The following is a 26,976-nucleotide window of genomic DNA, read 5'->3' as shown; positions in this document are numbered from 1 at the left end:
ACATCTTAGAAGAAAAAAAAAATCAATCTTAAAAAAAAAAACAGTCTGTAAGATGCTTTGGAGATCCCACCTTTTACAATATCTCCACATAACTTCAGAGAACTCGAACAAATCTCTGAGCACAAACGACTGGGCCGAAGGTCAGCATTGGATGTGGTTGGTCTTTGTGTCCCCAGACTGAACTGCGTCGAGAAACAGGCACGATGCTGAAAACCGCTGCACGGGCTGAGAGAGGCTTCCAGAAATAACTGTCTGTGAACGCAGCTCACTGTGCAACTGCACCGCTTTCTCAGGGTCAAAGCTTGTTTACAACAGATCGAAGCATCGCGGAAAATTGTCCATTGGTGAGTTCAATCAAAATTTGTTTCGTACACTTTGTCATCCGGATTAAAGAAGAGAGACTTTTGTTAGCACAGTTCGAACTGCTGGGCGAGTCGCACATCTGCAAAGGTGTCATCGCCACTCAAAATAAGGAAAAGTACAACGTATCTCCGCAGACGTCGCTTTCAGGGAAGACCGAGAATATTTCAGTGAGACAATGCTAAGCCACTAATTGCATCCTTCACAACAACATGCCCTCACAGTGAAAGACTTTAGGTGCTTTGTCATAAAACCACAACTCTGCTGAAAGACGTCCAGGACTCTTTGGAACTCTACGTCATCGCCCAAAACTCTCACAGTGGTCTCCTGACTTACTAGAGGTTCATAGACTGGCACATATAGAAGGACATATAGAACGTGTTGTGGCGACGAGCAGACTTCGAGGTGCGAGGAACCACAGGAAGCTTCTGTCATGCAGTTTGGGCTTTTATTTCAAAATCACACAAGCTAAGAGAGTTGTGTCTGAAATGTACTGTTTATTGTAAATTAACTATGAGTTTGTGGCAAATACAAGTTACAGCATCTTGGTTTTGTTTAGAATTTATTAAAACCTGCTTGGATTTGGGCTTGTATATACATTCAGTTTCAACTGATTATATTGTTGTCTCGTCATGTTGTAGAAAAATCTCTCTAAATTCAAATTTTTGCATTAAAAAAAAAAAACCCAACACCACATAACCAGAAACAGGAAAAAGATTAAAGCGCCTGTTCAGAACTGCAGTTTCATAAACATGAAAATATGACACCAAAAAACCTAACGGGGTCTTTTCTGTCATTTTTCAGGATTCATGACCCTAAGGCGGAGGGGTTAAAGGGAAACTGCTGGTTTTATTGCTTTATGGTCATTTTAATGTCACGTTTTTAATCATTTTATTGTTCATTGATAGTCTAACAATCATTTCATTTTGATGACCCCTTTGAAGTTTTACGATGTACTTTATGAGCCTTCATTACATATTTGATGTTTTATGAGCTACTTTGATATATTTATGACCTTTTGTTGTCTGCTTGAATTATGTACAAATCAGATCAGTTTTGATCCATCGTTTAAAACGTCTGTCTCAGGAGCTTCAGTCTCGCCATGTGAGGTTGGAGGCTGTGAGTGGAAATCAGAGGTGAAACCTGCGATAAACCCCAAATCTGATCGGTCGGGCCTGACATTCAGGGACGTCCCAGGAAAAGTGTAACGGGGCCGCAGGAAGCGGCTGAATTACAGATCAAACCAGCTCAGCCAGAGCTTTTTTTGGTCTTAATCTTTATTCTTCACAGCTTGTTGAAATATGTCTTTGCTCTTTTTAGATGTGATTTGGTGACAGCAAAACCTTTCTAGACCAGAGGAGATACAAATCAGGATGATTTGGAGAATTTAGACCCAATACCAGGTGGACTCCCCGCCCTCCCTGCTCATTTTTACAGTCCTCACTGGGATGAACCCAGTTTAAAGTGGAGCTTCAGGGTGGTTTTCCCACAAAGTCCACACACCTGTTGCGATCCATTTTGTGGTCCTTTTTTAGTGTAATGTTTTGATATTGGTATGTAAGGCACTGTGTCGTCTCTCCGTGTCTCCAAAATGTCCAACTACACCCAACAATAGTGAGCAACTGTCACAGATGGTTGATACTGAAAAAGATGGGGGTAGAAAAACAGGTTCTGAATGCCTGGGATGTAGCGAGTCCGCCGATACACACAGGTGTCGATGAGGATTCTGTTGCCAGAGCAGGGATCGTATTTTCTTGAGCGCTGGAATAATCTGATCCAGGAGCTCTTGAGGACGGCCATACCATCCCGATCGACTAAATATTAAACTACTAAATGTTTTAGTTTCATCAACTACTTTACTAACTTCAGAAAAGCTAAATGTTGCAGGTGTGGGGATGAATAATTTCACACAGACCTACCAACCTCTTTTCGTGGTATCTTTACAGGTTGTGAAACACCTGGAGGGTATTTTCAGAAATCACATCCATAGGAACCATTTGTATACTGCGGTGAAAGCTGTGGCTGTAATGTTTCAAACCTTGCTCGAGGTCAAGGTAACGCCGGGTTTTCAATGTTTGGTTCTTTCTTCATCAGAATCTCAAAAACCTTGTTAAAAAAATTCTTAGCCTCAGTTTATAGTTTTTCTTTCTGTCATGAAAGATAGATTCAAAGTCCTGCTTTTAAATTAAAAGAAGAACCAGTAAGGTATTACAAACGCTGTCACACCGACTGAGCTTCTGATCCTCAAAACTACAAAACGAAAGCTCATTGGTATATCAAATTGTCTCACAGAACTCAATAAAATGGGACATCAAAGGGACCATAAACAATAAAACGAGAAGTCCCCCCTTCTCCCCTCCTCCTTAAGGTCAGAAATCATGTCCGAAATCTTGAAAGTGACAGAAAGGACTTTTTTTTTTTTTTTTAGACCATTCTCTTACAGTCGTTTCAGATTTAAGGAAAATTGAGACATTCTGAAAGGCCGCTTTTAAAGAGTTGAAGCATATGAGCACTCGGACTTGCTTCAGAGTCAATAAAGTGAGACCTCCATCTCCCGAAGTGAGACAGATAGAAGCAACAGTAGCTCTTTGTGTGATCTGACATGTCCTCCACACACTTTAACCACCATTATTAGAGAATTTGACAGGGTGGGTTCGGCCTGGCAAGACATGTTGGACACACTGCAGCAGATCAGAGGGAAGACAGGGGAGCTGCTTTAACACAGCGAGAGTAAAACGTGACGAGGAGATGGGAATTACTGCTGAATTAAGCACCACTTTGATTGGAAACTGATTGACCGATGGTTGGCGAAACATGAAAGGATGACCTTGAATTCTCCAAAGCGAGTATGGATTGGCACACAACATCTCTCTCTCTCTCTCTCTCTCTCTCTCTCCTCCCGCTCCTGCTTCCTCTCTTTCACTCTCACCATCTATCAAGCACACACACACACACACACACATGCAGCACTGCACAAACATACATGTGCAGGCACGATAAGCGACACACACCGCACAGAAGAACGCATATGTGTGTACTGGCACGCGCTCCATTTCTGCTTTTTTTCACACTCTTTAGTGAGAAGGGAGGGGGAAAAAAATGAACACACAGTCACGTCCGACGTGCCAGAGTTGAGAGAGTAACTTCAAAGTAAGGCAGATGCAGGGACAGCACCCTCTGAATAAATTTTCTGGCCACCAGTCGATCTGCCCCCGGGCTAAGATTGTGGCTGCTCCTATCTCTCCCGACCCCTCATCAGCTCCCAGTTAGAACCGATCCCACTTGAACAAGGCAGTCATGGGGAGAGAGGAGGATACGCGGGGAAATATTAAAGAGATAACGTTTTCTTTCACATGGTGCAGGTGTGGAAAAAAAAAAAAATCTATTTACATCAAACGCTAGAAGTGAGAGATTGACCCCCCCCCCAAAAAAACAAAAAAAAAACAAAAGGGCAGCTGATGTGGAGAAAACACAACAGTGAAAATCACACAGAAAAAAAAAACATGATAATTTTCATTCAAAGCTAAAACGCACCAATTAATGAGCTTTATTATTAGAGTGACAACTAATTTGCAACAATATCTATTATTTTTTTTCTAAATGCTCTCTTTCTCACATTAGAATAAAGCATTTCAGACACATTGTGTTTTTTTGGGGGTGAATTTTCACCTACGTGTTACATCTCACTGTGCTTTTGCAGCTAACTGTGAACAACAGCCTCCTTACCGCATGCCAGCAGCTCCTAATGGCACGGCGCTGAAACCTGGGTGTGTGAGAAGTGTCATTCTTTAAGAGATATTCCTGTCCAACAACTGCCTGTTGTTGTTATTTTCTGTGTTGGCTTGTTTTAATATTTGATTTCTGTATTAATCATTCATAAGAGTATAATGCATGAGCAATGAGTAATTGTAATTACTGTACACCTGCTGGCACATGCGCGGGCCGTTATAGTTCTGACTGTAATGTGTTTTCCATATCTTTATGTCTGTTTTTTTTAAACATTCATGTAGTTCAGTGTCAAATATCCATTTTAGAAATGAACAAACCAGACAAAGAAACATTTGAAAAATGTACTTGTTACATTTTCTGCATACTGTAACATCACCCGGCTCTTCTCCCTCAAAAAAAAAAAAAAAAAAAAAAAAAGACATGATGTGCAGCCCTGAGGGCAAATATTCTACCTGTGTGTGTTTGTACATGCAAGTGTAACCATGTGTATTTGTGTGCACAAGGAGCTCAGTGTCTGGTCTGTAGCCGGCCTATACACGCAGTTCATAGGAGACGTGGAATGCAACTACAGTGTGCGTTCCTTTAAACTGAATACAAATACACCCGCTGACACGCGGTGCACACGCACACACATAAACACTCAGTGGGAATCTGGGGATCTAATGAGGCCCGGGGAGACGCCGCCGAATTGTCAGTCAACCCTCAGCTCGCTGACACACAGTCAACAACTTCAGTGGCTGCTTTTCTCAAACAAGGGATGCCTGTCAGGTTGCATCACAACCGAAGGAAAACCTGAGGTCCACTGGAATGGCGAAGACAACAGGGGGGGTACAAGTGAATAAAAAAATAAAAATAATAAAACTGCTAACTTGAGTGTGTGAAATCTTCACAAACTTTAAAAGTTTGTGTGCAAGTTGGCATTTTTAATGAATGCATCTCTCCACTGACGGTATGGATTCAGATTTATTTGCAGTTTCCTCCACAGTAACAAAAAAATGAAATGAAAAAAATACATTTTAAATGCTGTAATCACTTCCCTTGTTCTTCCAAGTGTGCTTGCACAACCGGGCCTCCAATTCTCTTCCTCAAATCAACAGAGGAGCGAGAGAGAGAGAGAGAGAGAGAGAGAGAGAGAGAGAGGAGAGAGAGAGGAGAGAGAGAGAGAGAGAGAGAGAGAGAGAGAGAGAGAGAGAGAGAGAGAGAGAGAGAGAGAGAGATCAGCCATGTCTAGTCATGGGAGACCTGAGGTTCACTGTCATTCCTATAGCTGTGCCATAATGCCAAAACACACGGCGCTTTATCCCAGGTGTTGCTGCCTTGTCACCGTACGCGCATTGTTTCAGACGTGCAATTTACACCGAGGCGCGTAATTATAAGTTTGTCACTAAAGCCTGGCCTGTCATTTGCACCCAGATGGAGGCAGTGTGGTCTTGGGTCCTTCTCCTCTTTAACAATACCATCAGCTGTTTGGGCCACGCGGCGGACTGCAGCTCCGGTTTATTTCAGCCAATAAAACATGATTACAGCGCGGCGCGCTTTGCGTAATTACGCGTTTTAATGACAATGCAAAGTCAGAAGAGGACATGGAATCACTGCAATGATGATGATAATAATAATAATAATAATAATAATAATAATAATAATAATAATAATAATGATAATAATAATTCTCTTTGTTGTGTTTAAATGCCTTCCGATATTTAATTGCATGCTTTGTGCGGTGAGTGACTGAGTGTTGGTGGCTTGAGGGTTAAGAATAGCTGATCTACATGGCGGTGAATGAAGTGTCGTTTTTCAGCGCAAACTCCTCCTCTACGGGACTGGCTGCGCTTTTCTTCCACTTGAACAACCAAGTAGTTTTCAGAGCGCATTCCCCGGCAGCAATGTGGAGGGAAAGGGCGACCGCGTCCGCCTGAGTGTTTTCTACTTTTTGCGTTGTGTGTATGAGTGTGTGTGTTTTTTTAACCTCTTTTCATAGTTATGAACTTGGTCTCTCTCCAGGAAGACAGTGAATCGTCGATTCTTGGGGGAAGCAGGCGAGTGAGAAGTGAAGAAAACTGCAGCCCGGCCGTGTCGTGTTTCTCCTTTTCGCCCCCCCTTCTCGACGCTTTGTTTTCTCCACACATGGATATTAGGAGATGAAATCGGACGTGTTGCTTGTTCTCCAGTAACCTCCGCGTCGCTTCGGGTCGGTCGTCTGTTGCGCTCTCTCCGGAGCTCCGTAGGGGGAGAGAAAGTCTCATTTCTCAGCAGCACAACAACAAAAGAAAAAAAAAAAGTAAAAGACACACGGGGACTGCAAGTTGTCCACAAGCTGCGAAGGAGACCAAACTTTGCCAAGTTGCGGCGCATCCGGCCACCGACGCCAAACACTCAACGACACTTTCTACCAGCGCTAGTTGTGGATTATTCTCCCAAGACTCGCCATGGACCGCGGAATCACGTTCAGGGGATGAAAAGGGAGTTTTTTGAAAAAAACATGAACGGTTTCTTGTAGTTAGTTTCCTACTCCAGTGGCTCGTTTGGACTACACTGATCTGATTAGAAAAAAAAAGAGAAAAGAGCCAGTTGTTCTTGCGTTTGCTTTTGTCCGCCGGTCTGCAAAAATGCCACAGCTAAACGGAGGTGGCGGGGATGACCTGGGGGCCAACGATGAGATGATCTCGTTTAAGGACGAAGGGGAGCAGGAGGAAAAGATATCCGAGAACGTGTCGGCGGAGCGGGATCTGGATGATGTGAAATCCTCCTTGGTGAACGAGTCGGAAAACAACAGCAGCTCATCAGACTCGGAGGTGAGCGCACTGCACGCCCGAAACCTTCCAGCTCAGTGCGCAGCATTCACACAAAACGGTGGCATTTAATGCTGTTTTTTTAAAAAAAAAAAGTTCTCATAGTTTCTTTTTTGTGTGTGTTTTCCTGCATGTGTACATTCCTGAATGTAGCAAGCAGAGAGGCGCCCCCAAACCAGACCCGACTCAGAAAGTTATGAGAAAACAAGAGACTACTTCAGTGAAGGTAACACTTCAGTGTGTACTCAGACTTATTTATTGCATTACTTTTTTTTTTGTTTTAATTGTAGCAATTCTCGTGCTTTTGTGCCTTGATTAACACCGACACGCGACTTTTCTCCCCCCCTCCCTCCCCGTGCAGCACTGAGAAGACAGCAAGATGGTGGCTTTTTTAAGAGTCCTCACTATCCTGGCTACCCGTTTCTTATGATCCCAGACCTCACCAACCCGTACCTATCCAACGGTTCCCTCTCTCCCAGTGCGAGAACAGTAAGTGTCCCTGTGGATGTGTTACTCTACACTCCTTTTCCTTTATCCTGTCGCACTCTGCAAAAAAAAAAAAAAAAAAAACTTTTGGCCGTGCGTAAAAGTTCCTTGAGCGCTGCCAGACCGCCATATTCCCTCTGAGTGGCCTCTCAAGGAGTACTAACTACTTCTTTGTTCTTTTGGGGATATAAATCTCTCCTTGCCACCCACCCTCGCAAGGGCGCACATATGACAATTTCCCATCCCACACAAAGCTCTCATTTGTTACAATCTTTTAATGTAACTCTGGAGTTTCTCCCCTGGACCGCAGTCTGCTCACACTGGAGCTCTGTATACTTTACAGCGGCCTCGCCTTACTTCAGCTGATTTGATCAAACTATTACTCTCCTATAGGGACTTTGGTGGTGCAGCATAGCAAGTTGTGTCCTTCAAAAGTTTATTAAAATGCATGATATTCCGGAGTTGGCCTACTCCCACTGGGTTGTTTTGCTTTCTGCGCTTGTTGTTTTAAGGGAGGCATTTCTTTAGTATGCAGTCAAGTAGCTATGATCTCAGTGTGTTTCAGACTCCGCCAGCTTTTGTGCTCACACAACAGTCTGCACAGAGGAGGAAGGCTGCGCTTGAAGTTAATTCCTGCAGTTACAACCGTGTAGTAGCTGACTCCCAGACACACGGGGAGGCGTTTCACCGCAGCGTCCATGACAGACGCTGTCCAGAGACTTTTAATGTCCAGATAAGCTTGACAGTCGGGAGAAAGTGCTGCTGATACAGAGTTTGCGGCGATTCATTCATGCAGGGTGCCTCAGAACTATTGTAGGAGTTGGAAATGGTTTTGAACATGTATTATGTATTATTACTGTGGTTTGTTTGACGGGTTTTGCGTCAGATTTCGAATATTAACATCGCCTGGCGCGTGAATATTGCAAGTTCAACACAACAACCTTTTCAGGGAGCGCTGACACTTTAGAACATTTTTGCTCTAGTTAGCACAGTTGTAAACATGACCAGCAAAGACTAATAATCCACCACTGTGGCCGCAGAGCGTGTAATATGTAGTGACACTGAATACCGATTCCAAACAAACATGCGAGATTTCGGCTAATTTATCCGGCAACATTTGGAGTGGCAGCCTATTAAATACAATCTAAATGAGGCTATGCAAACTTCCTTGAAATAATCCCTGCTGGAGAGCTGTGTTCCTCCGAGCAAGTCCATCCCCCAAGCCTTGTCACATCCCCCCCCCAAAAAACAAGTACTTTCGTTAAGGCCTGGCAGGCATCTGACTGAAAAGATCCCCCTACTCTCCCACCCACCCCCCCCTTTCTGTCTCCTTTTCACTGTTCCAGGCCCACTCCCCTCTCCTCGCTGTACCTTCCATTCAATTAGAAAGGCGTTAGTTGACCATTGTTATTCTGAGCAGTCTTGATGGCTTCATTGGAGGTCTCCATTGGGGCTCATTAACTAAATGGCTACTCTTCTTGTACCATGTGACGCGCCGGACTGTCGCTCATCTGCGACGTTGCTTCTGCTCACAAGAGTTTGGTTGGACAAAATGGAAAAAAAGAAACTGATGGGCGTTGTGGCTTTCTTGTTTTTGTTAAAAGGACATTGCTTCAAACTTTTGTAACTGTGCACAGACAAGTGATTTGAAAAGCTCTGGTAGATAGTCGGCACTTTGTTTTGGCTTCTGATACAAAAGCTTGTGTCTTTCTTTGCGCTTCGCTCAGGGAAAGTTGAAAATTAAAACAATTGTTGTTGTTGCTTGAGGCAAAGCAACAAATAAAAGTGGAGGGGGCTTTTTAATTTTGGTGGAATAATCCTCCTTATGAGAAAAACAGCGGAATGGGGTCAATGGGCCAGAGTGAGCTGACTGTGTCAATCACCAGTATGGCAGAAAACAAGCAGGCAGACAATGGCTGGCATACTTAACAGCCGCCTTAAGGTCTCCATATTGCTCTGTGCTCATAGTTTAGGGTGAATGCTGTGAATGTGATTGATGAGCGCTCGAGCTTAGAGCCTTTTTAGGCGTGCATTGTGGGAGTTTGGCTTGTTTACACCTGTGGATGAGGTTCAATACGGCCAGATTAACGGCGTGATCTTCACCAGCAGCCCCGACTCGCGCCTGGCCCAACCACATAGTTTAACTAATGAGATCCGCAGTTGCATTCATCCTGCATCGTCGGTCTGTGGAATCTGCTGATTAGCTCAAGTGAGAGCGTTTGTCCGCGGGGGAGGAGTTGGATTTGTGCTGTCACCTCTCAGGTGTTGCGATACAAACAGCCCCGGTGCCTCCAGACGCTCGGTGATGTTGTGCGGCTTGGAAAGCCCTGCTAGCACTGACAGATTTGTTTTATAAGCATGGTGTGGTATGCGGTCGTACTTGTGCTGCGTGAGGCAAATTAAAGTTGTGTCGCTCTATCAGATCATGTGATTAATACCAGGCACCAAACTCCTGGAGTGTGTGTGTGTGTGTGTGTGTGTGTGTGTGTGTGTGTGTGTGTGTGTGTGTGGAGGGAGGTGGTCGTTTCACAGCTTTGAGCTCAACGCAAACATTTTTGTAATTATAGATGTATGAACGTGAGGCGTACATTTTGTATTTCTTGCTTGCACTTATTTACAACTCCCCCTTCTGGCCTGACATAAGCACTTTTGCGCGATAATAAAGCTGTTGAAGAAGCATAATGTATGTGTATTCTGTACATATAATAAAAATGAGGTGTTGCTCACAAGTCATTGTGCGGCAATTTTACGCCGAGGTGTGAAAAGAAGCGAACGATATGAATCCTGAACTTTAATTCTTCTTTTTTTTTTCTTTTTTTGGGAAGGATGTGGCAACCCTATCATGAGCAATGAGAGACAGGCCTACATGGGATCAGCACAGAGTTCCCCTGAGGGCCAAGCATAACTGATTTAAAGCCTGCTCAGAGCTGACATTCCACTGTAATCCACCGAGAGCTGAGGAGGAGGTTTTATGTTTGCAGAGATGTTCCACCAGACTTCAGCCTGCTCTGGGGTGCAGGGCCAGAGAGGTTTTTTTTTTTTTTTCTTTTTCTTTTTTTTTTTCTCCCCTTACGAAGTCAGCCTGACAAATCCCGCTCATTGTTTGTCAATTCGCCGGTTTGCATTGTTCCAGTAGAGACAGACGAGTGCCACATTTAATTGGTGGACACACACACACACACACTCTGCTTGACGCCAGCTCTTGTCAGCTTCATCAGCACTTTTAGATAACTCCGTTAGTACATCATCATCATCGTCACTGGAGAGTGAAATGCCTCTTGTGTGTGAGAGGTGGCAAGTGAGTGAGAGCGGGGTTAGCCGCTCAAACGTATCTTCATCAAATACGCAGTGGGACACTCCAACTCCTGAGCATGATTGCTGAATAGAAAATTGTTTGAGATTGAGATATGAATAGAGAGCTTGAATAAGTCTGAACATGTTAGTGGCCACGATTGCATGCCTCTCTGGCTCCTTTTTTTTCCATTCTTTCTGCTGCTTTCGGTGCTTAAAAATGTGCAGACAAAGAAAAGTCAACACAGACATTGTCCCGGCGAATAAAAGGGCCTCTCCCTGCATAAGCAAAGCCTGTTTGTGTGGAGGTGTCTTTTCATCAGGTGGCTCACTTGGCATTGCACTCACCTTACTCCGTGTGTGTGTGTGTGTGTGTGTGTGTGTGTGTGTGTGTGAATGAGTAAACATGCAACCATGCATGCTGCACGTTTGTCTGTGCAAAGTCTGTGAGAGCGAGGGATTGAGTGAGGAGGAGGAGGAGGAGGAGGAGGAGGAGGAAGAGGGGGCCGCTCAGGTGAGGCTGTGTGGATATTTTGCAACAGAGGGAACAGTGTGCCGGGCTCGCATCCTGACAACCCTCAGTGTTGTATTCCTGAGCAGTCGGCGCACAAATATTTTTTCAGCCAAGCGCTGTGTCAACAGAGCTAACATTTTTTGACTAGGTTTATAGTTTTTAAAAGATTTTTTCTTCAAAGGCAAACACATCTGCATCAGTTTGGTGGCACCGTTCAATTAGAAACAGGTTGCCAGCAACCGCAGAAATGCCATCGCTGGCTGGGAGCTCTCGGGTGGGGAGATTAATCCCGATAATGAACTCTTTGCTCGCGCTGAACGAAATTCAATTTGGGGGTAAATGTTTTGAAATATCGAGCAAATTGTGATTCAGTTGAAGAACGACGTTTATGGGGTGGGATTTGAATTGATCACAGATTGAATTCATACTAATGTATGTGCTTGTAGTCCGTTGTGTATCACTGTGAGGGTAATCAAGGTCAGCTGCAATTAGTGCGACTGAAACTAAACGGTGTGAAAGTTTGTATCATCAGCAGCAGCACATACAACCTTATTTTCAGACTTTTATAAGAACATACATCTGCTATTTACATGGTCTTCTTTCCGAGCGTGGATGCCCATCCTCACTCTGTAGCATCGCTGGCACAGAGCTGTGTGAAATGGTGTCAGTCCTGGTCTGCATCCTTCCCTCTCCGGTCTCTGTGGAAAGCATGAGCTGGCGTCAATTCCTCCCGCTACCCCATAGCCCGCTCGCTCGCTCGCTACCTAACCCACCCACTCGCCCGCCTGGCATTAGAAATTCTGTTTATAGCGCTCTCTGGCTTCTCCAGCTCGGGGCCCATCAGGAGCATCTCAGCACCCTTTGAGGAAAGGATAACCAACATCTCCCCGCTCCAGCCGCAGACTCCCCCATGTTCAGCGACATCAATGAATCCCTTTGATGTGCCAAGATGAATATGTGTGCAAATGTTTTTTTTTTTAATCAATTTATGTGTTTTTCTCATTTGCAATGTTTGGCCAGAGCTGCTACTTCAATTTGGTACATTGCATTTTTTTTTTTTTTTTTGTTCCCACCCTGAAAAAATTTGGACAAACTTGAGTTTAGGTTGAGGTGCTTTTGGTCAGAAGGTGAACATCTCTTACACTGCTGAATTCACTTCAAAGTCACAAAGCTTCTCAAGCCCTTAAAGTGTTTTGTGATGTTTTATTGACCATATCTGTTCAACAAACTTGCAGCAAAACCCTCCTTTTGCGGAGTTAAATATTTAGCTGTTTCAATAACCCAAAAATCTGTAGGAAACCGCCGGTCGTGTCTACACATGTCCCGACTCTACTCTCAAACAATGGCGATCCTCAGTTGGGTGGAAACTGCAGCATTGAGTTATTCCGAGAGTCACGGTTTGTCTTCGGGAATTGAAAATAACATCCATAAGCCGGTAATTATCAAATAAAGCAAAGCAAAGCTTTATGAAGGTAGTTAAAGCTGTAGGATGTGGGAGCCGGGGTGGAGACGTGTGCGCTGAGTTTTGTGTGTGTTCGGTGGTTTTAACCTGGAGTCTGGTGCAGGTGAAGGGTGGAGCGCCTCGCTTCAGCACACTGTCCCGGCACAACGCCTCTCAAGACAAATAATCAAAAATAAAAGCTCCTCTGAACAAAGTTTAGCTGTATTTATTAGTGTTGTTTCATAAGATGATGTGACTAATTGAACGGATTCTGGTTTATAATCTGTGAGTCGGACTAAATAAAGTAATTACAGAGGTTATGATCGTGGCTCATTATAATGATTATGTTGTTGATCCAGTGAGTTAGACAGCATTAACTATTGTTTTGGATCATAAATTTTCTGAAGAGGGTTAAAAAAAAATGTAAGAACATTTTTGTCATGCAAAACTAAGACACTGGTATGATTTTTATTATATTATCAACTGTGATTTAAGCAAAATTCCCACAAATATGAGAAAACACTTGTTTCGTTGTTGAAGAAGTTTAATAATAAATAGACTGATTCGTCATTTCAGCTGTTTGACGCTTCGTATGAACCGATGGAGTGAGTAGACATGATGGTCTTTAACGGGTGGCGGGTTCACAGCGAGCGGCCAACCGGACCGATTCATACGAGGGCGTTCGTACCCACAACCACTACTGTTAGGCTCACATAAAGAAATGTTTTCCTTCTATAATTGTACCTTAAACGCTTCACTCCATGCTAATAAAACGTGATTGTACAGCAGGAAGAAAAAAGGAAAAAGAAAGAAAGAAAAAAAAAAAAAGAACTTAAACAGGGTTTCATCAGTCTGGTATTCCAAGCAGCTGTTTTCAGTTTAAGCTCTGCAGGCAGCAGGAGACGGAGAGAGAGAGCAGGCAGGAGGAGAGATTGTTGATGAGATGTGGTGGGAGCATAAACTGGGGCAGATACGGGTGCTGCTATTCCTTTGCCTGTTATCCCGAGGTGGGCCGGCTTCCAGACCTTGAGGCACTCACTTATCTGAGGGATTCTGTCTCCCACAGAGAGCAGCTTCTCCCTGGAAGACCACAGCGCCCTGCCGTTCCTCCACAGCCACGGCCCCGATCGCCGGGCGGCAGGCGGAGATCAGATCACGCACACGCAGCATCGGTTCTACCGAGATTTACATCAGGCTTCGCCTCGGTTCACAGAAACGCTCCGCAGCCCGCTAAAGGCCGCGCCACGCAGTACGCCAGTAGTATCGGCGAGGTTGTAGTGGTCATACTAAATTAAGAAGTGGATGGATATCCTTCCCGGATGAGGTTGGTCGACAGAAAGCGCAGCAGCTGTTCTTCTTGTTGAAGTTGTAAATCAGCTCCGGAGCTTCCCACCGGGTCGTCCCCCTGCAACGCCGAGCTGCTGCCGCGGCTCGGGTCCCCTGACGGACACATGTCACGTCAACACATTGCACCTGCATCCACGTGTGGCCGGCTGCACACACACAGACCGTCAACAGCCGGAGGAGGCTCCATTGGCCTGCGTTCATGTTACAGTTACTCTCACTTCACAAACAGATGGGGGTTTTTTTGTTGTTGTTTTTTTAAGTTAAAATAAAAGACTCGCAGTCTAAAGTTGCACAAACTGCAGACTTACGATTGTAAGAAATGAAGCTGTTGAGACGGACGAGCCATGTGCGATCTGAATTTAGCTCGGCCTCTAAAAACAAGTCGTTGTACGTCATGGATCATATCGTTGACAACATAAATCTTTTTAGTATTTTGCATGTTCAATAGATTTATATAACAGGGACACATGTGACTCACATGTGGCTACTTTAACTAAATGGGTTCAAAAAAGAAGATTAAATGAGCTATGAAAAATAAAGCATCATAGACTGGCTCAAAACTTTTTTTTTTGTCAAGTTTCTGTGTCTGCCGACGGTATGTTTTGTAATTAATGTTTTGAGCATTTTTGTGATAATTAATATTATGTGTGTAACTTCATTTTTTTCATGTATTCATACATATTTGCTGTTATATGTCAAAGTCAGGCCGTTTTCCTGAACGATTTTTATGTCCCGAGCAGTTTATATGAGTGCGATTGTTTGGTAAATATCACACATTTGCAATTTTCCCATGAGATCAGGCTGCGTCTCCTAATACGGGTAATAACCTAACCTCTAGGTGCCCCTTTCTTCCCCCAGTTCCCCTCATAAACCAATTGTACTTGTTAAAAAGTCACAATGTTCTGCCGAGCGTCCAATTCGATTAAACCCGAGCAAAGGCACAAGTCATCTAAAATGTGTAGCCTCCTTATCTCCCCGCAAACTTGTGGATCCTGTTAGAACAAACAGCAGAAGCAGCAGAAAGCTGGGATGGGTCGGGCGCTCTCAGCGACAGGATATCACTCTTTCCTGACCTTATCCGCTCAGTTCAAAATTATGAAGTCATGTTCTTGATTAGCTATGAGTAATGTCTTTGATTAAGAGGACCTTGTGCTCGCAGACATAAGACGCTCCTCAGCGATAGTGGGATTCCCCTTGTGCTTTGCCCTCAGATAATCAGCAGTGATTAGCTTCCTTTGTTCTGAGATTCATCATCTGATATGCACAGGTTAAAGCTTGTGGTTGCGCGACTTTTTTTTTCCAGAAATGGCCTTTTATGTGTGATGGATCCTGTGGTCGGACGGCCGTGGAGGATCTAGGAACATCAGATGGCGGCACGGACACCTCCGCCGGTATAATCCTGCGTCATTTACATCCGTTTAGAGCCCAAATCCCGACAAATTTGACTGACTTAAGTTGCGTCAAATTCGGGGTAGCTACATTAGGAAAAAAAAAAAAGATCTAATCAGCCCTATATGACATGGAGTAGGCCAAGGAGCCCTTTTGTTTGATTTGTACATGGGTTGGAGGGGCTGGCTATTGGAAATCCCTGAAGCAGGCTTTAGGGGCAGGTCTGATTCTCGTGTGAAATGGGAAGGCTCTATAGCTCTCGGCTGACTTGACTGGGGCTGTATGGGTGTGTTGGCAGGGGGAGCGCCGGTCATGAATAGGGTCTTTGACTACCTCAGACTTGCCCTGAAAGGCAGGACAAAGACCCTAGGGCAACGGCTTAGAGCCTCACAGCTGAGCTACAGAATGCTTGGCCCAGTCTTCCTCCCTCCTTGCCTGATTTAAATACTACAGTGGCTTTCAGCATTCTGGCGACGGAGGCTCGCATTGAACGCCGCACATTTACCATAAACTTTTCTCTCTGTTGTGTTTACAGTCCTCCGGTGCCAGCGCGTCTTACGTAATCCATTGTGTAAAATCAATCAGGTGCTGGAGAATGTGCATCAGTGACTCTCCCGAGGATGCCTGGAGATAAACTCATGTTGTTCATATTGAACAGAATTCGTTTTGTGCACATGTGTGCACCATTTCCAATCACAGCCCTGTTCAAACATGTTAATTACGGAGCTTCTGCTTCGTGCAAGACCAAGACATTAGCGAGTAAACAAGCTGAAACTTTGTGCGCACTTCTAATTGCTTGATTATTTTTGACAGATCTGTTAGACTCTTCTGCTTTCGAAAATTTGCAGCGGGAGAATAAATAGCCGTAAATCTTTTCTGCAGAGTTAATGGGGTTATTTGAGTCCTGTCCAGACACTCTCTCCCCACAGAGTGTCTAGTTTCAGATGTCACTCAGAGCTTTGTTTGCCCCCCTGGGTGAAGGGTTAGAGGTCAAGGTTCAGGGCCAGTTGGCTGAGTGGCCACAAAAGCTCAGGCTTCCCCTCAGCACATCCGATCTCTTCTCCTGCATCGGCCCGCAGCCACAATGCAGGGATCGGTTTGCAACATTTGTCCTTTCTTATTATAACCTGGAATTATTTTTGACTCATGTCAGGAGTGTAATTATGAGGATAGAGTCCACAGATTCACAGTGAGCTCATAAAACCGACTCGATCTCGGGCTTGAAATGCGAAGTGTTTATCAGTGGAAACTTGTGCAATTATTCAGTTACAATTATTGTTTTGAGGTTTCGCAGCTTTGCTGTCCTGCTACTGTTGCTCTGTTATTACCAAAAAACACCCCTTAATTAGTAGCATTTGCATAGCTTGAGAAAACATGTCGCCAAAATTTCTGTTAAGACCCTCTTATCTTATCTTAGCGCTCAAGAATAGCACTTCAGCAAAATCTCACACAGCCCGTAAAAGAAGAAAAAAAAAATCTCTGTTTCTTTGTTCGAAACACCTCGAAACTTGGAGCCCCCACCCATAATCTCAACTTCTCTCCCTGCCCCACCACCCAAACATGTCCTCCAGCCAGGTTTATTATGCCGTTTCACGCAGACCAAAATTGCAGCTGCATGGAGAACAATCTGGAGCACATTAGCTCAGGCGCTGTGATTTATAAATTGTTTCTCAGGCCATAAATCCCTGCTGTAATTGTGCACAAGCACCCCTCTCTCTTTCTCCAGTCACACCCCCCTCGTTCTCCCACTCTCTCTCTCTCTCTCTCTCTCTCTCTCTCTCTGAGCAGCTTACAGTCCTTGGGTTAACACTTAATTGTTTGCAGAAGTGTGCAGTTAGCATTGAGCAGGAGTTTGTTGCACTGTGGAGTAAGACCTGGGCTCTCGGGAACAACTTTTTTTTTCTTTTTTTTTTTTTTTTTCCACAAAAGATAAACTTCTCCACTTTTTAAATGCAGGACGAAGACGTCCTGCCGTGACGTACGAGCTTAAATGTTCAAAATGTGGGACGTCTTCGGCTCCACGCTCCTCTGCTTCATGCTCTACATTCCTGAATACTGTGTAATTGTGAGGGGGGCCTCTCTTAAACTCTGTCCCCGGGAATCTGATATTTACAGCAGCCCCTGATCATAATCACCTTGCTGTTCTCATTAGCTTGTATTGAAACTGAAAGATTGCAGCAGCTGTATACACTGTTTTTAAGACGCATGTCCAGCCTTGAGGCCCGAGTGGTTCTGCTCAATGTTGTAAAAAGACGCTTAAAAAAAAAAAAAGAAGCTGTAACAGCCTTTATACATAAATCAGTGTTTGTCACCTAAAGACGTGCCTTTTGTTTAAAATGTGTATAAAGTAATTTATTTAGTATTGGCATGACAAAAGACATATTCTCAAACAACTGGTGGTCTTCTGCTAATGTTTGGCCGCCATTGTTTTCCTTTCAAGAAACCTGATGAACCTGAAAGAGGTAGAAGACCTCATGACCCGGCCTTATTCTGGTTTGTGATTTCTCTGCAGGCCTTCCCCCCCCCACCCCACCCCGCTTTTCACCCTCAAGACTTTCCTGAGTGACAAATTTATTCTTTACAAAGTTTCAGGCATGTAAGTCTCTCCTTACACGCGAACATGGGTTGAATTTATAACTAAAGCCGATCAGTTGTTCATGATTTAGCACTCAATATCGCCGCGCGCAGCTTGATGAAAACGAAGACTCAGGATTGCAAGGAAATGACTTTTACAAGTGTTTCAGGTATAAAAATGTGCTGGCGGCGTTCCAGACCTCCCCGCTGTCTGCTGACAATACGCATAACTAATCCTGGGGAATGTCATGGTGATTTTGTGCTGTGTCACATATTGTGGAGGTTGAAAACTACCCCAGGAAATACTTCTCTAATTCAATTCAAAGATGAAATCATGTGTTATATGGAAAAGTAGATGATATTTAGGCTGTTCCAATCTATGGGGTTTAACTGATTCTTTTACCAAAGTGTTTTATTTCACTTCTTTTTGTTTTTTTTGTCCCACTATAAATGTTTGTAAAACTTTTCGTACGTTCCGTGGACGTTATTCCTAACAGTCCGGCCTCTGTGTCCCTGGAGCGATCGCTGAAACATACCTGCGGCGTTCGGGAAGTGTGAGTAATTGTGCGCGTGTTTGAGTGGGACAGAGCCGGGGGAGGCGGCGGGCGGAGCGGAGCGACTGGGGTTAGCAGTGGGGTGATAGGGATGTCAGGTAGTAAAATCTGAGATGAGGCAGGGCCCACAAGTCTGCGGGGCCTGGAGATTTGCGCCTTTGCACTCACAGAGCAAACAGAGGAGGCATCTGCAGGCAGCTGTGTGTGTGTGTGTGTGTGTGTGTGTGTGTGTGTGTAGGTGTGTGTAAAGGGGGGTTGGGGGCCTGCCGCTGCTGCTCAGGACAGGGGGTTGGGGGAGTGGAGCAGGGTGGTGGTGGTGTTGGGTGGTGGTGAAGAGACAGGGGAGGGGAGGGAGGGGGGCGGACTTGCAGAGCGAACACAATCAGCCCTCTGTTTTCATAAGACTTGTGGTATGTGAGAGCAGAAACAAATGTGTTTAATTTAGCCTCCTTTTTTTTTTCTTTCCTCTCCCTCTCCTGCCTTCTATGCTACACCCACTTATGCCCACCTCGGCCTTTCAGAACTGACTTTTTCCCTTTGCGATGCTTCGTTGCGTCTCCTGCTTCTGTCAGCTGCTCCTCAGAAGTTTTTTTTTTTTAAAGTAAAGGAAAGCAAAAAAAAAAAAGGAGAGAAGAACAATCGCTCACTGTGTCCTGTCAAAAAAAAAAGACAGTTTTAGCAGACGTACCTCAAATTTACTCTTAGAGGGTGGGTGTAAATATTTATCCACAATTTATGGGAAAAAAGAGAGTGTTTTTGCTGTGCATTTGGAGTGATTACCATGCTGTGGTATTTGCCCTGTTCAGCATGAGGAGTACATGCTGGACTTATTATTGCCTCCTAAATGCCTTGGCAGGAAAGCTCCGCATTATATTGGTAACCCACGCTGTCTCCAGTCAATTTGTGTTTGGTCATAAATGAAAAATTCAGGTCTCACTTGTGTGTCATTGGCGTAGACCTGACACAAACACACACACACACACACACACACACACACACACACACACACACAATCTCACACACATACACACCTAGAAGACTTGCGCACATTTGATTTCTAAGTCGAGCTTTACTGTAAACATCCAGCCGACCGCTGGTAACCACCTCATGTTCTGGAGTTAATTATACAGGCGTTTACAGCTGTGAGTTTCAATGAAACGAGGCTACTCCCCAAACAATAAAAAAAGTTGTGTTCCTCTGCAACTGGGCTAACAATGCCACAGGACACGGATTAGCAGGATATCTTTGACATTTGAGGTGTAGCCTGTCTTGACATCAGATCATGCTGACATTAAGGGGAGCGCTCGCTGACAATTGAAAGCAGATCTCCCAGACTCGGGGAAAAAAATAAAAAAAATAAAAACCACATAACTGACTTCACATAATTGACTTGAATAGCTTCGCACCATACTCTCTGTCTTTATGAGATAGCCATGCTCTCACCAGATGCATAATTATTTTCTGCTGGGCCTAATTATACAGTGGAGTTTATGTGACCTGCTGTTGTGTGCTGCTCTGCAACAAAATTACTCACTTATTCCAAACACCAGCCTCACTTTCCTTTAAACGCCTGATTAAAATTACCTGAAAGTCAAGCAGACGGACTGGGAACAATGGCAGCTTCATTTAAACACTGGCGTTAGCGCCATGGCAACGCTGGAGATGTAGGAAGCAATAACTCGGGACCATGTCATGCCAAAAGGAAGAAAAGAAAATAAACTCTCAAACAAATAATTGCTTGAGTAACAAAAATGCAAACGCCTGCTGAAGCTGCTGCTCCCTCACTGGGGCAGAATGTTAAAGAAGCCTTTTAGGGGGTTTATCTTGGCCTTGTAATTCTGTTAATGCCGTTTTATTACTGAAACAGCAATAAATTCACTCCCAAGGACTTTTCAAATAAACCAGCTTGCTGGCCAGTTTGGCCTTGTGAAGATATACGTGACACAATTGCTCATTGAGTAATTTAATGTTTAATCATGGAAATCTATCAACACAACAAGTACTTTTTTCTTTTTCTTTTTCTTTTTTCTTGCCATAGTAAATTACCAACTATGCGACCGATAAATTAGCCCTGACATGCAGTGGATCTCGCCGGCCGTCCTGCACAGCAGGCCCCTGACATGCAACGCGTTGCTCCTCGTCGACGTGGATGGAGCCTGCAGGAGCCATCTTGGAAATCTTGGAAAAACCTTGACGCCGCGTTGCTGGGACCTCCCCGGCGCTGCCTCCCTCTTTTCACTCCCCTCTCTCTCTCTCTCTCTCTCTCTCTCTCTCTCTCCCCCTCTTTGCGCTAATAGTTCTTTTGTGTACAAGAGCATGTTAAGAGGCCAATGAGCCTGGCCTTAATAGGCCACGTCACCATAGAAACCACGGCACTCTGGATGTCTGACCTTTGACCCAGTTTTTCTACCGGCTGTGAATAAGAGTGCAGGACGACCAACCGGGTCACAATAGACGCCCGGCAAACGGAGGGAGTGCCCCTGTCATAGTCACTTAACTTCATTCCTCTATGGGCTAATGGACACTTCAAATGTGGTGGCCATTAGCAGCACGCTGTTTCCACGGCTTTCACATGTCTGATATAATGTAAACCCAGAGACGAGCGAACTTCGAGAGATGAGCCTCGAAACGGAAGAAAGTACTCGAATGTTGGTTGTTTTTTTTTCATTCACACCTAATGTGAGTGATTTTTATAGCTAGATGGGCACCAGCTTCCCTAAAAAACTGAAATTAGTGTGTAGTGTGAATAGAGGCAGCGAGAATCTTCATCCGTTATCGTCGTACAGAATGTTTCCTGAGTTGTTTCTTGCTTCTAACTTCTCCCTTTACCTTGAAGTGCGCCGCAAATGAGCGCGCGATCCTCGTGTGGCAAAGAGAAAAAGCTTGCGGTGACAGATTCACACGTTGCTGGCCTCACCAGCTCGTCTTCTTGTCGTTTGCCCGTCAATGACGCGCTAATTAGCACAATGGCTGCTGAGGTTTGCTGAAGAATTGTCAGTGTAATTGTCTCTAATTTTGCCAAACAATGGGGGCTTAATGCAAACTCCGAGACGAGACGGGGACTTCTTATCGCGTCGTCTTTTGTCATAAGCTTTTAATTGTGTTTCGGGCCCGGATCGGGTTGAGGTGTCAATAGCCCCGCATGAGCAGGTGATATCGGCGGAGCAGAACAGGGTGGGACTGTTGCGCGGGGGGCCGGCGGGATTATTGTCTGAGGCTGCTGCTTCATATGGGCAGGGGCCGGTAATTAACACCTCAACCAAACAGCAAGCTGTGTGGCCCATTTGTTTTCTGTTGGGGGGCAAAAGAAAACAATGGGGAGGGGCTCTCCACACAGTGGGTGATTGACATTATCTGCTGAGGCGATCCATGGAGGAATTCCTGCTGTTCCGCCATTCACCACAAGTTGGGCGAAGCCGTTTCGCAAGCGCCGGGTCCCGTCTGAGCCGCCTGCTCTCTGCCACTCACTGCTTTATTTGTACTTTGTCTGAGTGTTTGTTGCTGAGTGATTGAGTTAATTCTAATCTGCCAAGTCATGCATTGAAATCTTTATTTAACAGCTACAGCTTTCAGTGCTGTCTGCTTCCTCTTGCTTTTCGCACACTTAAACTTTTTCTCGACTTTACTTTTTCTTCAACCGACTTCTTGGTTCAGGCTTTAAGTCGACAGATAGTTTCTAGCAAAGTTTGGATTTTTTTTGTGTGTGTGTGTGTGTGTGTGTCCCTTTGGCAGAATGTCTGACTTAGTTTGACAGCAAATGTCCAGACATCTGTCTCTTCTCCGCGCTCTGATGTTGGGCTGCAGTGTGGCACCACACACTTCAGAGATGACAAAGACTCTTGGCTGTGTTTTCCTCCGCTCTGCGAGCGCAATGTAACAATTAGAACCCGGCTCTGGCAGGCCACATGCCCCAGAGCATATGCTGCATTCTCTCTGTTCAAAAAACCAAAGGGCTCCAGTGTCGCTTTTTGGAAAATTTCAGTGGCATCACTGCCACCTTTGTCGCATCTGGGTCCTGTAAAAGTAGCACAATCTACTGATGTCTATTCTGAGTGTTGGAGGCGGCAGGGAAGGCTGGAAGACAATTAGAGAGCTCCGAAAATGGATCAGCTAAACTTCTCTTTAGATACACATTTCCTTCAGTACTCTGTCCGAGTGCGTTTACCAGAGCTTCCAGCTCCCACCATGAAGCAGACATTGCTATGAGCCTTGACCATATGTCCGTAGTTGTTTCTAAAAAAAAAAAAAGAAAAAATATTAAGGGCACATGGAAAGCATCACTGAATATCTTGCTGTTTAATGGTATTACTTCATCTCTTGTTTCAGCCTCTCAATCTTCATCTGTAGCATGGCTATTTGAAGCGTCCATTGCGAAAGCGGGCTCCTGTGTCCACTATACTCACTCTCTCTCTGCCTCTTCTGTGTGTGTATGTGTGTGTGTGTGTGGTTTTCTTCTCTGTAGAACGAAGAAAGTTTTTTGCTGAGCAGCATGGTCCACAATCCCTCTCCTTTTGTCTCCTGAAACAGCTCAGACTCTCTCTCTCGCTCTCTCTCTCTCTCTCTCTCTCTCTCTCTCTCTCTCTCTCTCTCTCTCTCTCTCTCGCTCTCTCATGTGTTAGCGAGAGGTGTGTGTAGCCGGAGTCTGGACCGGAGCTAATGTGACAGCGTGCGCCGCCGCCTGGCATTACCTGGCTGGGTGTTTTCGGGGGGGGGGGGGGTTTGTGTGAACAGTCGCTGCATAGGGCACCCTGGCAATTAAAAGAAAAGTAGGTGCTCAGAAAAAAGCGCCTGGGGCCATGTTCCCCGGCGCTGGCAGAAGCTGTCAAATCAGGGATGGATTGGGTGGGAGAGCCAGGGTGGGCACGGCCGGGCTACACCAAACGCTCACAATAGCGCTTGTTTCATTTGTGGAAGGACTCATGATTGACATAGATTAGACAGAGAAAACTGCATTGTTTTGGATTTTCTCTCCAGAGGGTAGCATTCATTAGGCACCGTGCACACAGCAGAGTAAAGTTTCAATAGGGAGCTAGCGACCTCTAAAAGCAACTGCCTCCTGACAGTTGTATGGACTCGGGCCCATTAGTTGGAACCTACGATTCAGCCTTGAGCAGTATAGTGAAAACGAAGAGGGCTGATGTCAACTCCAAGAATTTCCCCCCTTTTCGACGGGAAAAAGGGTCCCCTTCCCCCTGCCTCGGTGCTCTGTTGGACCCCAGCTGTCAGGAAACAATACCCTCTGCCTGCTCCGACAAACTCATTCCTGAAAATGTTTTTTTTTTTCTTCCCCTCCTCTCCCTTTTCCCCTCCCGCTATAATGTCTTTTCCATTTTTAACCCACAGCCATCCAAGCTTCCTTCCTCCTTACAAACTCGGAGTAATGAATGAAGTTTTAAAAATCAGAACCTGAATGCAGGACTCCTCCGTTCCTCATCATTCATCCCGCACTAACATCTGAGATGTGGACAAAGCTTTTTGCATGTATATTTTTCAGCCGGCCGGGCCCATCATTTTTAAGTGTCAGACGGTATTTATTGTCCTTTCTATTCAACAGATGTTTGCGATGGGTGGAAGTCAAACTGTGCGGGGGAATTCATAAGTGCAAAGCAATGTACATAGCAGTGATAGTATACAATGTTTCCGCATTATGAAGTGAAGCAACCACCTGTAAAAGAAAGAATATTATGTACTGCTAAGACGACTTAAAAAAAAGTTTGCTCTCTAAAAAAAAAAAAAAAATCACCTGTAAAATAAAACCCTTTTAATTAATTTGAAATTGTACCAGAGAGAAAATCCACATGCATGACAAGCTGCTGTATCCGGTATTTAAACTGATTCATAAAACAGATGGTTGAACTGTGCTTTTGGAGCTCTGGCTTCATGCAATCTCCACTGCTGGAGGACAAAAAAGAGGAGAGAGAGAGAGAGAGGGAGAGGGAGGGAGGCAGAAAAAAGCCCGGCCTGTTGTATCGTGCAGTAAATCACAGAAAACCCTCCTCCAGTGCACGGCGGTAAATGGACGGGCAGCGGCAGCAGTCAGCCCGACGGTGGTTTGTGACAAAGCACAAAAAACACAGAGACGGCCGGCACACTGGCCTTTTTGATAACTTTGAAACATGTGTGAAAAGTAGTGATACTGGTAGTGGGGGGGGGGGGGGGGGGGGGGGGGGGGAGGGGCGCGATCGGGTCAAAAGGCCAAACGAATCGAGCGTAGCCAAGTCGGGGAGTGAGAGTGGAGTCCGCGGCTCGGCCTGCAGATGAGGCTTCCTTCCAGCTGTCTCTTCCCACCCGCTCGGCGATGGGCGCCCACAGCTGGCCTCTTGTTTTTCCTTGACAAACGGCAATTTCACAGTCCTCCACCAGTGCGTAGTGTTCACATCGCTCTTCCTCCCCGTCCCCGTGCCAGAACTGGCTGCCTGGGCTCCAGCAGCCGTGTGGGTCTTGTACAGGTGTTTGCTGGAGATCTCTGCGGGTTTGACACCATTCACACCACTTTCGCACGCTCCAGGGAAAGATGGACTGCCTTGCTTTCATATTAGGGAGTGATTTTTGCACATTAGAGTTCTACATTTTCACAGTTGGTGTCCAAGCACTGGCTTTTTTTTGTGAAATATTTTTTTTTTTTTTTTTTGAGGCCATTTACTTCACAGTTTTATTACGTGCATGTTTCCCCAGTTGTGCGTTTTATTTTAACGTAGCTCCTGTTTTTCTCTCCCACAGTACCTGCAGATGAAATGGCCTCTTCTGGATGTTCCAGGATCCGCGGGGCTAAAAGACTCTCGTTCTCCAACACCGGGACATTTAGTAAGTAAACACTGAAGCATTATTTAAAAAGAAAAGAAAAAAAAAAAAAAACATGAATAAATAATAACATCAAGCCAGATAACAACCAGAGCTGCAGGCTGTGGTGGAAACACAGCCTGTGTCCTGCATGATTGATTCATTCATCATAAAAACTGTGGAATAAATAAGGCCGAGTGAAGAAAGCACAGTGCATCAGCACAGCAGAATTTCACACATCCAGTAACTGGAGGATGGTGCTTGGTTAATGAATTAATGTCATATCCGCTCTTTCCTCTCCTTTATTATGTGGCACTAATAAAATGTTGCCCTAAGGCTACGTTCAACAGAAAATTACACCAATTACGAAACAAATCGCGTAAACTTATTGGGGGGGAATCTGCTTACCATGAAGGCTTTAATCAAACTATCACCGTAATTTGGTTATTTTCAATAATTAGGTTATAGCGCACATGTAAATGTCGCAGTTCCCATCCGTCGGTGCACACAAGACGTCGCGCCTGCCCCGGCAGCGCCCGGAGCAGTCTGTCTGTCTTTACTACAATAACTCAGTTCCCGTCGTAAATCTCTCAAAGTGTGATCCTCCTTGCCATTCCTGAACTTTCCCACACAGGTGTGAACTAGTCACGGTGGTGTCTCACTCTGGTTAGACAATGCGGGGCCTCAGCGGACCTGTTTGGTTTGTGGCTTCGCTGAGGGATGTGTGTTTAGGGTCGAGAACGCGGAGATAACAGCGGAGCCCGGAGCGCCTCTCTCGCGCATCTCACCTGTGCCGATGCTATCAGGGCGTTTTCCGCTTCAGGAAGTTGTTTCAAACCGTGCATGGAGCAGAACGCCACTGTCACCACACTCCGGTAATAAAGAGTCGTTGTGACTCGGGCCCTTGACCTTACGTATCCTGACTAGACGGGCTCGCTGAATTTGCGGTTGATTCGCTGGATCCCATAATTGGTGTGATGCCTACAACAAAGTCCTCATTGAGCGCCGTCAATGGGAAATTGTGAAGGGGGTCTGAGTTTGCTCATGGGAATACAGCATTGATTTATGCCTCAATGGAAACCAATTAAATATATTATATTAGAATAAATAGTGACCTGACAGTGACCCTGTTGGTTTTTTTTTGCTCTTAGACACAACAGCTGCTGTGTGAGGCGCTGCTGCTGGGAGCAGATTTTAACTTGAGATTTGTAGCGCGTATCCAACTTTAGGAACTGCGCGAACCCACAATGCAGGAGGACAGAATAATGAGAAAAGTCCAAACAAGCGATGTAATGACAGGAGGCGAAGTCACAGAAAAGCAAAGTAAACTCGGCGGGGTTGGGCTCTGCGCCGGGATTGTTCCTGTTTTGTCCTTCGGTTGTTTCTGCCGCTGTTCGTGTGGCTCTCTGTTGTGAAGCCTGTCCTTCATCCGTTTGAATGTCGTTAAACTAGAACAGCCAATGGAGAGAGAAACATTGTCGAAGACCAAGAATGTGAAGAATCACGGCTTTCTGAAACACTTTTCAAAGACTGCCTAAATAATAGAAATCCTTCATTTTATTTTTTTCCACTGCTATATAGTTGGTTTTGGGTGAGGAACATGCCGTTTTTTTTTCTTTTCTCAGTGTTTATATAATGGTTTTAGTCACACATACTATGTTAAATTGTGCCTGCTGAGCTGAACTCGTGCAAGGGTTTATAACTGTGGGTTTTTTGGCAGTT

At 45.0% G+C, this 26,976-nt stretch overlaps 1 protein-coding gene across 2 annotated transcripts in view; it reads left to right on the top strand.

Annotated features, from left to right (window-relative positions):
* Window positions 1-5,940: 5,940 nt before the first annotated feature.
* tcf7l1b (transcription factor 7 like 1b) overlaps window positions 5,941-26,976 on the top strand; it is a 32,327-nt gene continuing 11,291 nt past the window's right edge. For both annotated transcript variants that reach the window (XM_030104441.1, XM_030104440.1), the window contains exons 1-4: window positions 5,941-6,881; window positions 7,032-7,104; window positions 7,240-7,367; window positions 25,195-25,278. In XM_030104441.1, coding sequence (XP_029960301.1) covers window positions 6,696-6,881; window positions 7,032-7,104; window positions 7,240-7,367; window positions 25,195-25,278 — 471 coding nt within the window. In that variant the 5' untranslated portion in view covers window positions 5,941-6,695. The remainder of the gene's footprint in view (window positions 6,882-7,031; window positions 7,105-7,239; window positions 7,368-25,194; window positions 25,279-26,976) is intronic.

Source organism: Salarias fasciatus, chromosome 12, assembly GCF_902148845.1.
Source record: "Salarias fasciatus chromosome 12, fSalaFa1.1, whole genome shotgun sequence".
In the NCBI taxonomy this organism is placed as follows: domain Eukaryota; kingdom Metazoa; phylum Chordata; class Actinopteri; order Blenniiformes; family Blenniidae; genus Salarias; species Salarias fasciatus.
Note: the sequence above shows the minus strand (reverse complement) of the source record. Positions and strands in the feature narration are given on the sequence as shown.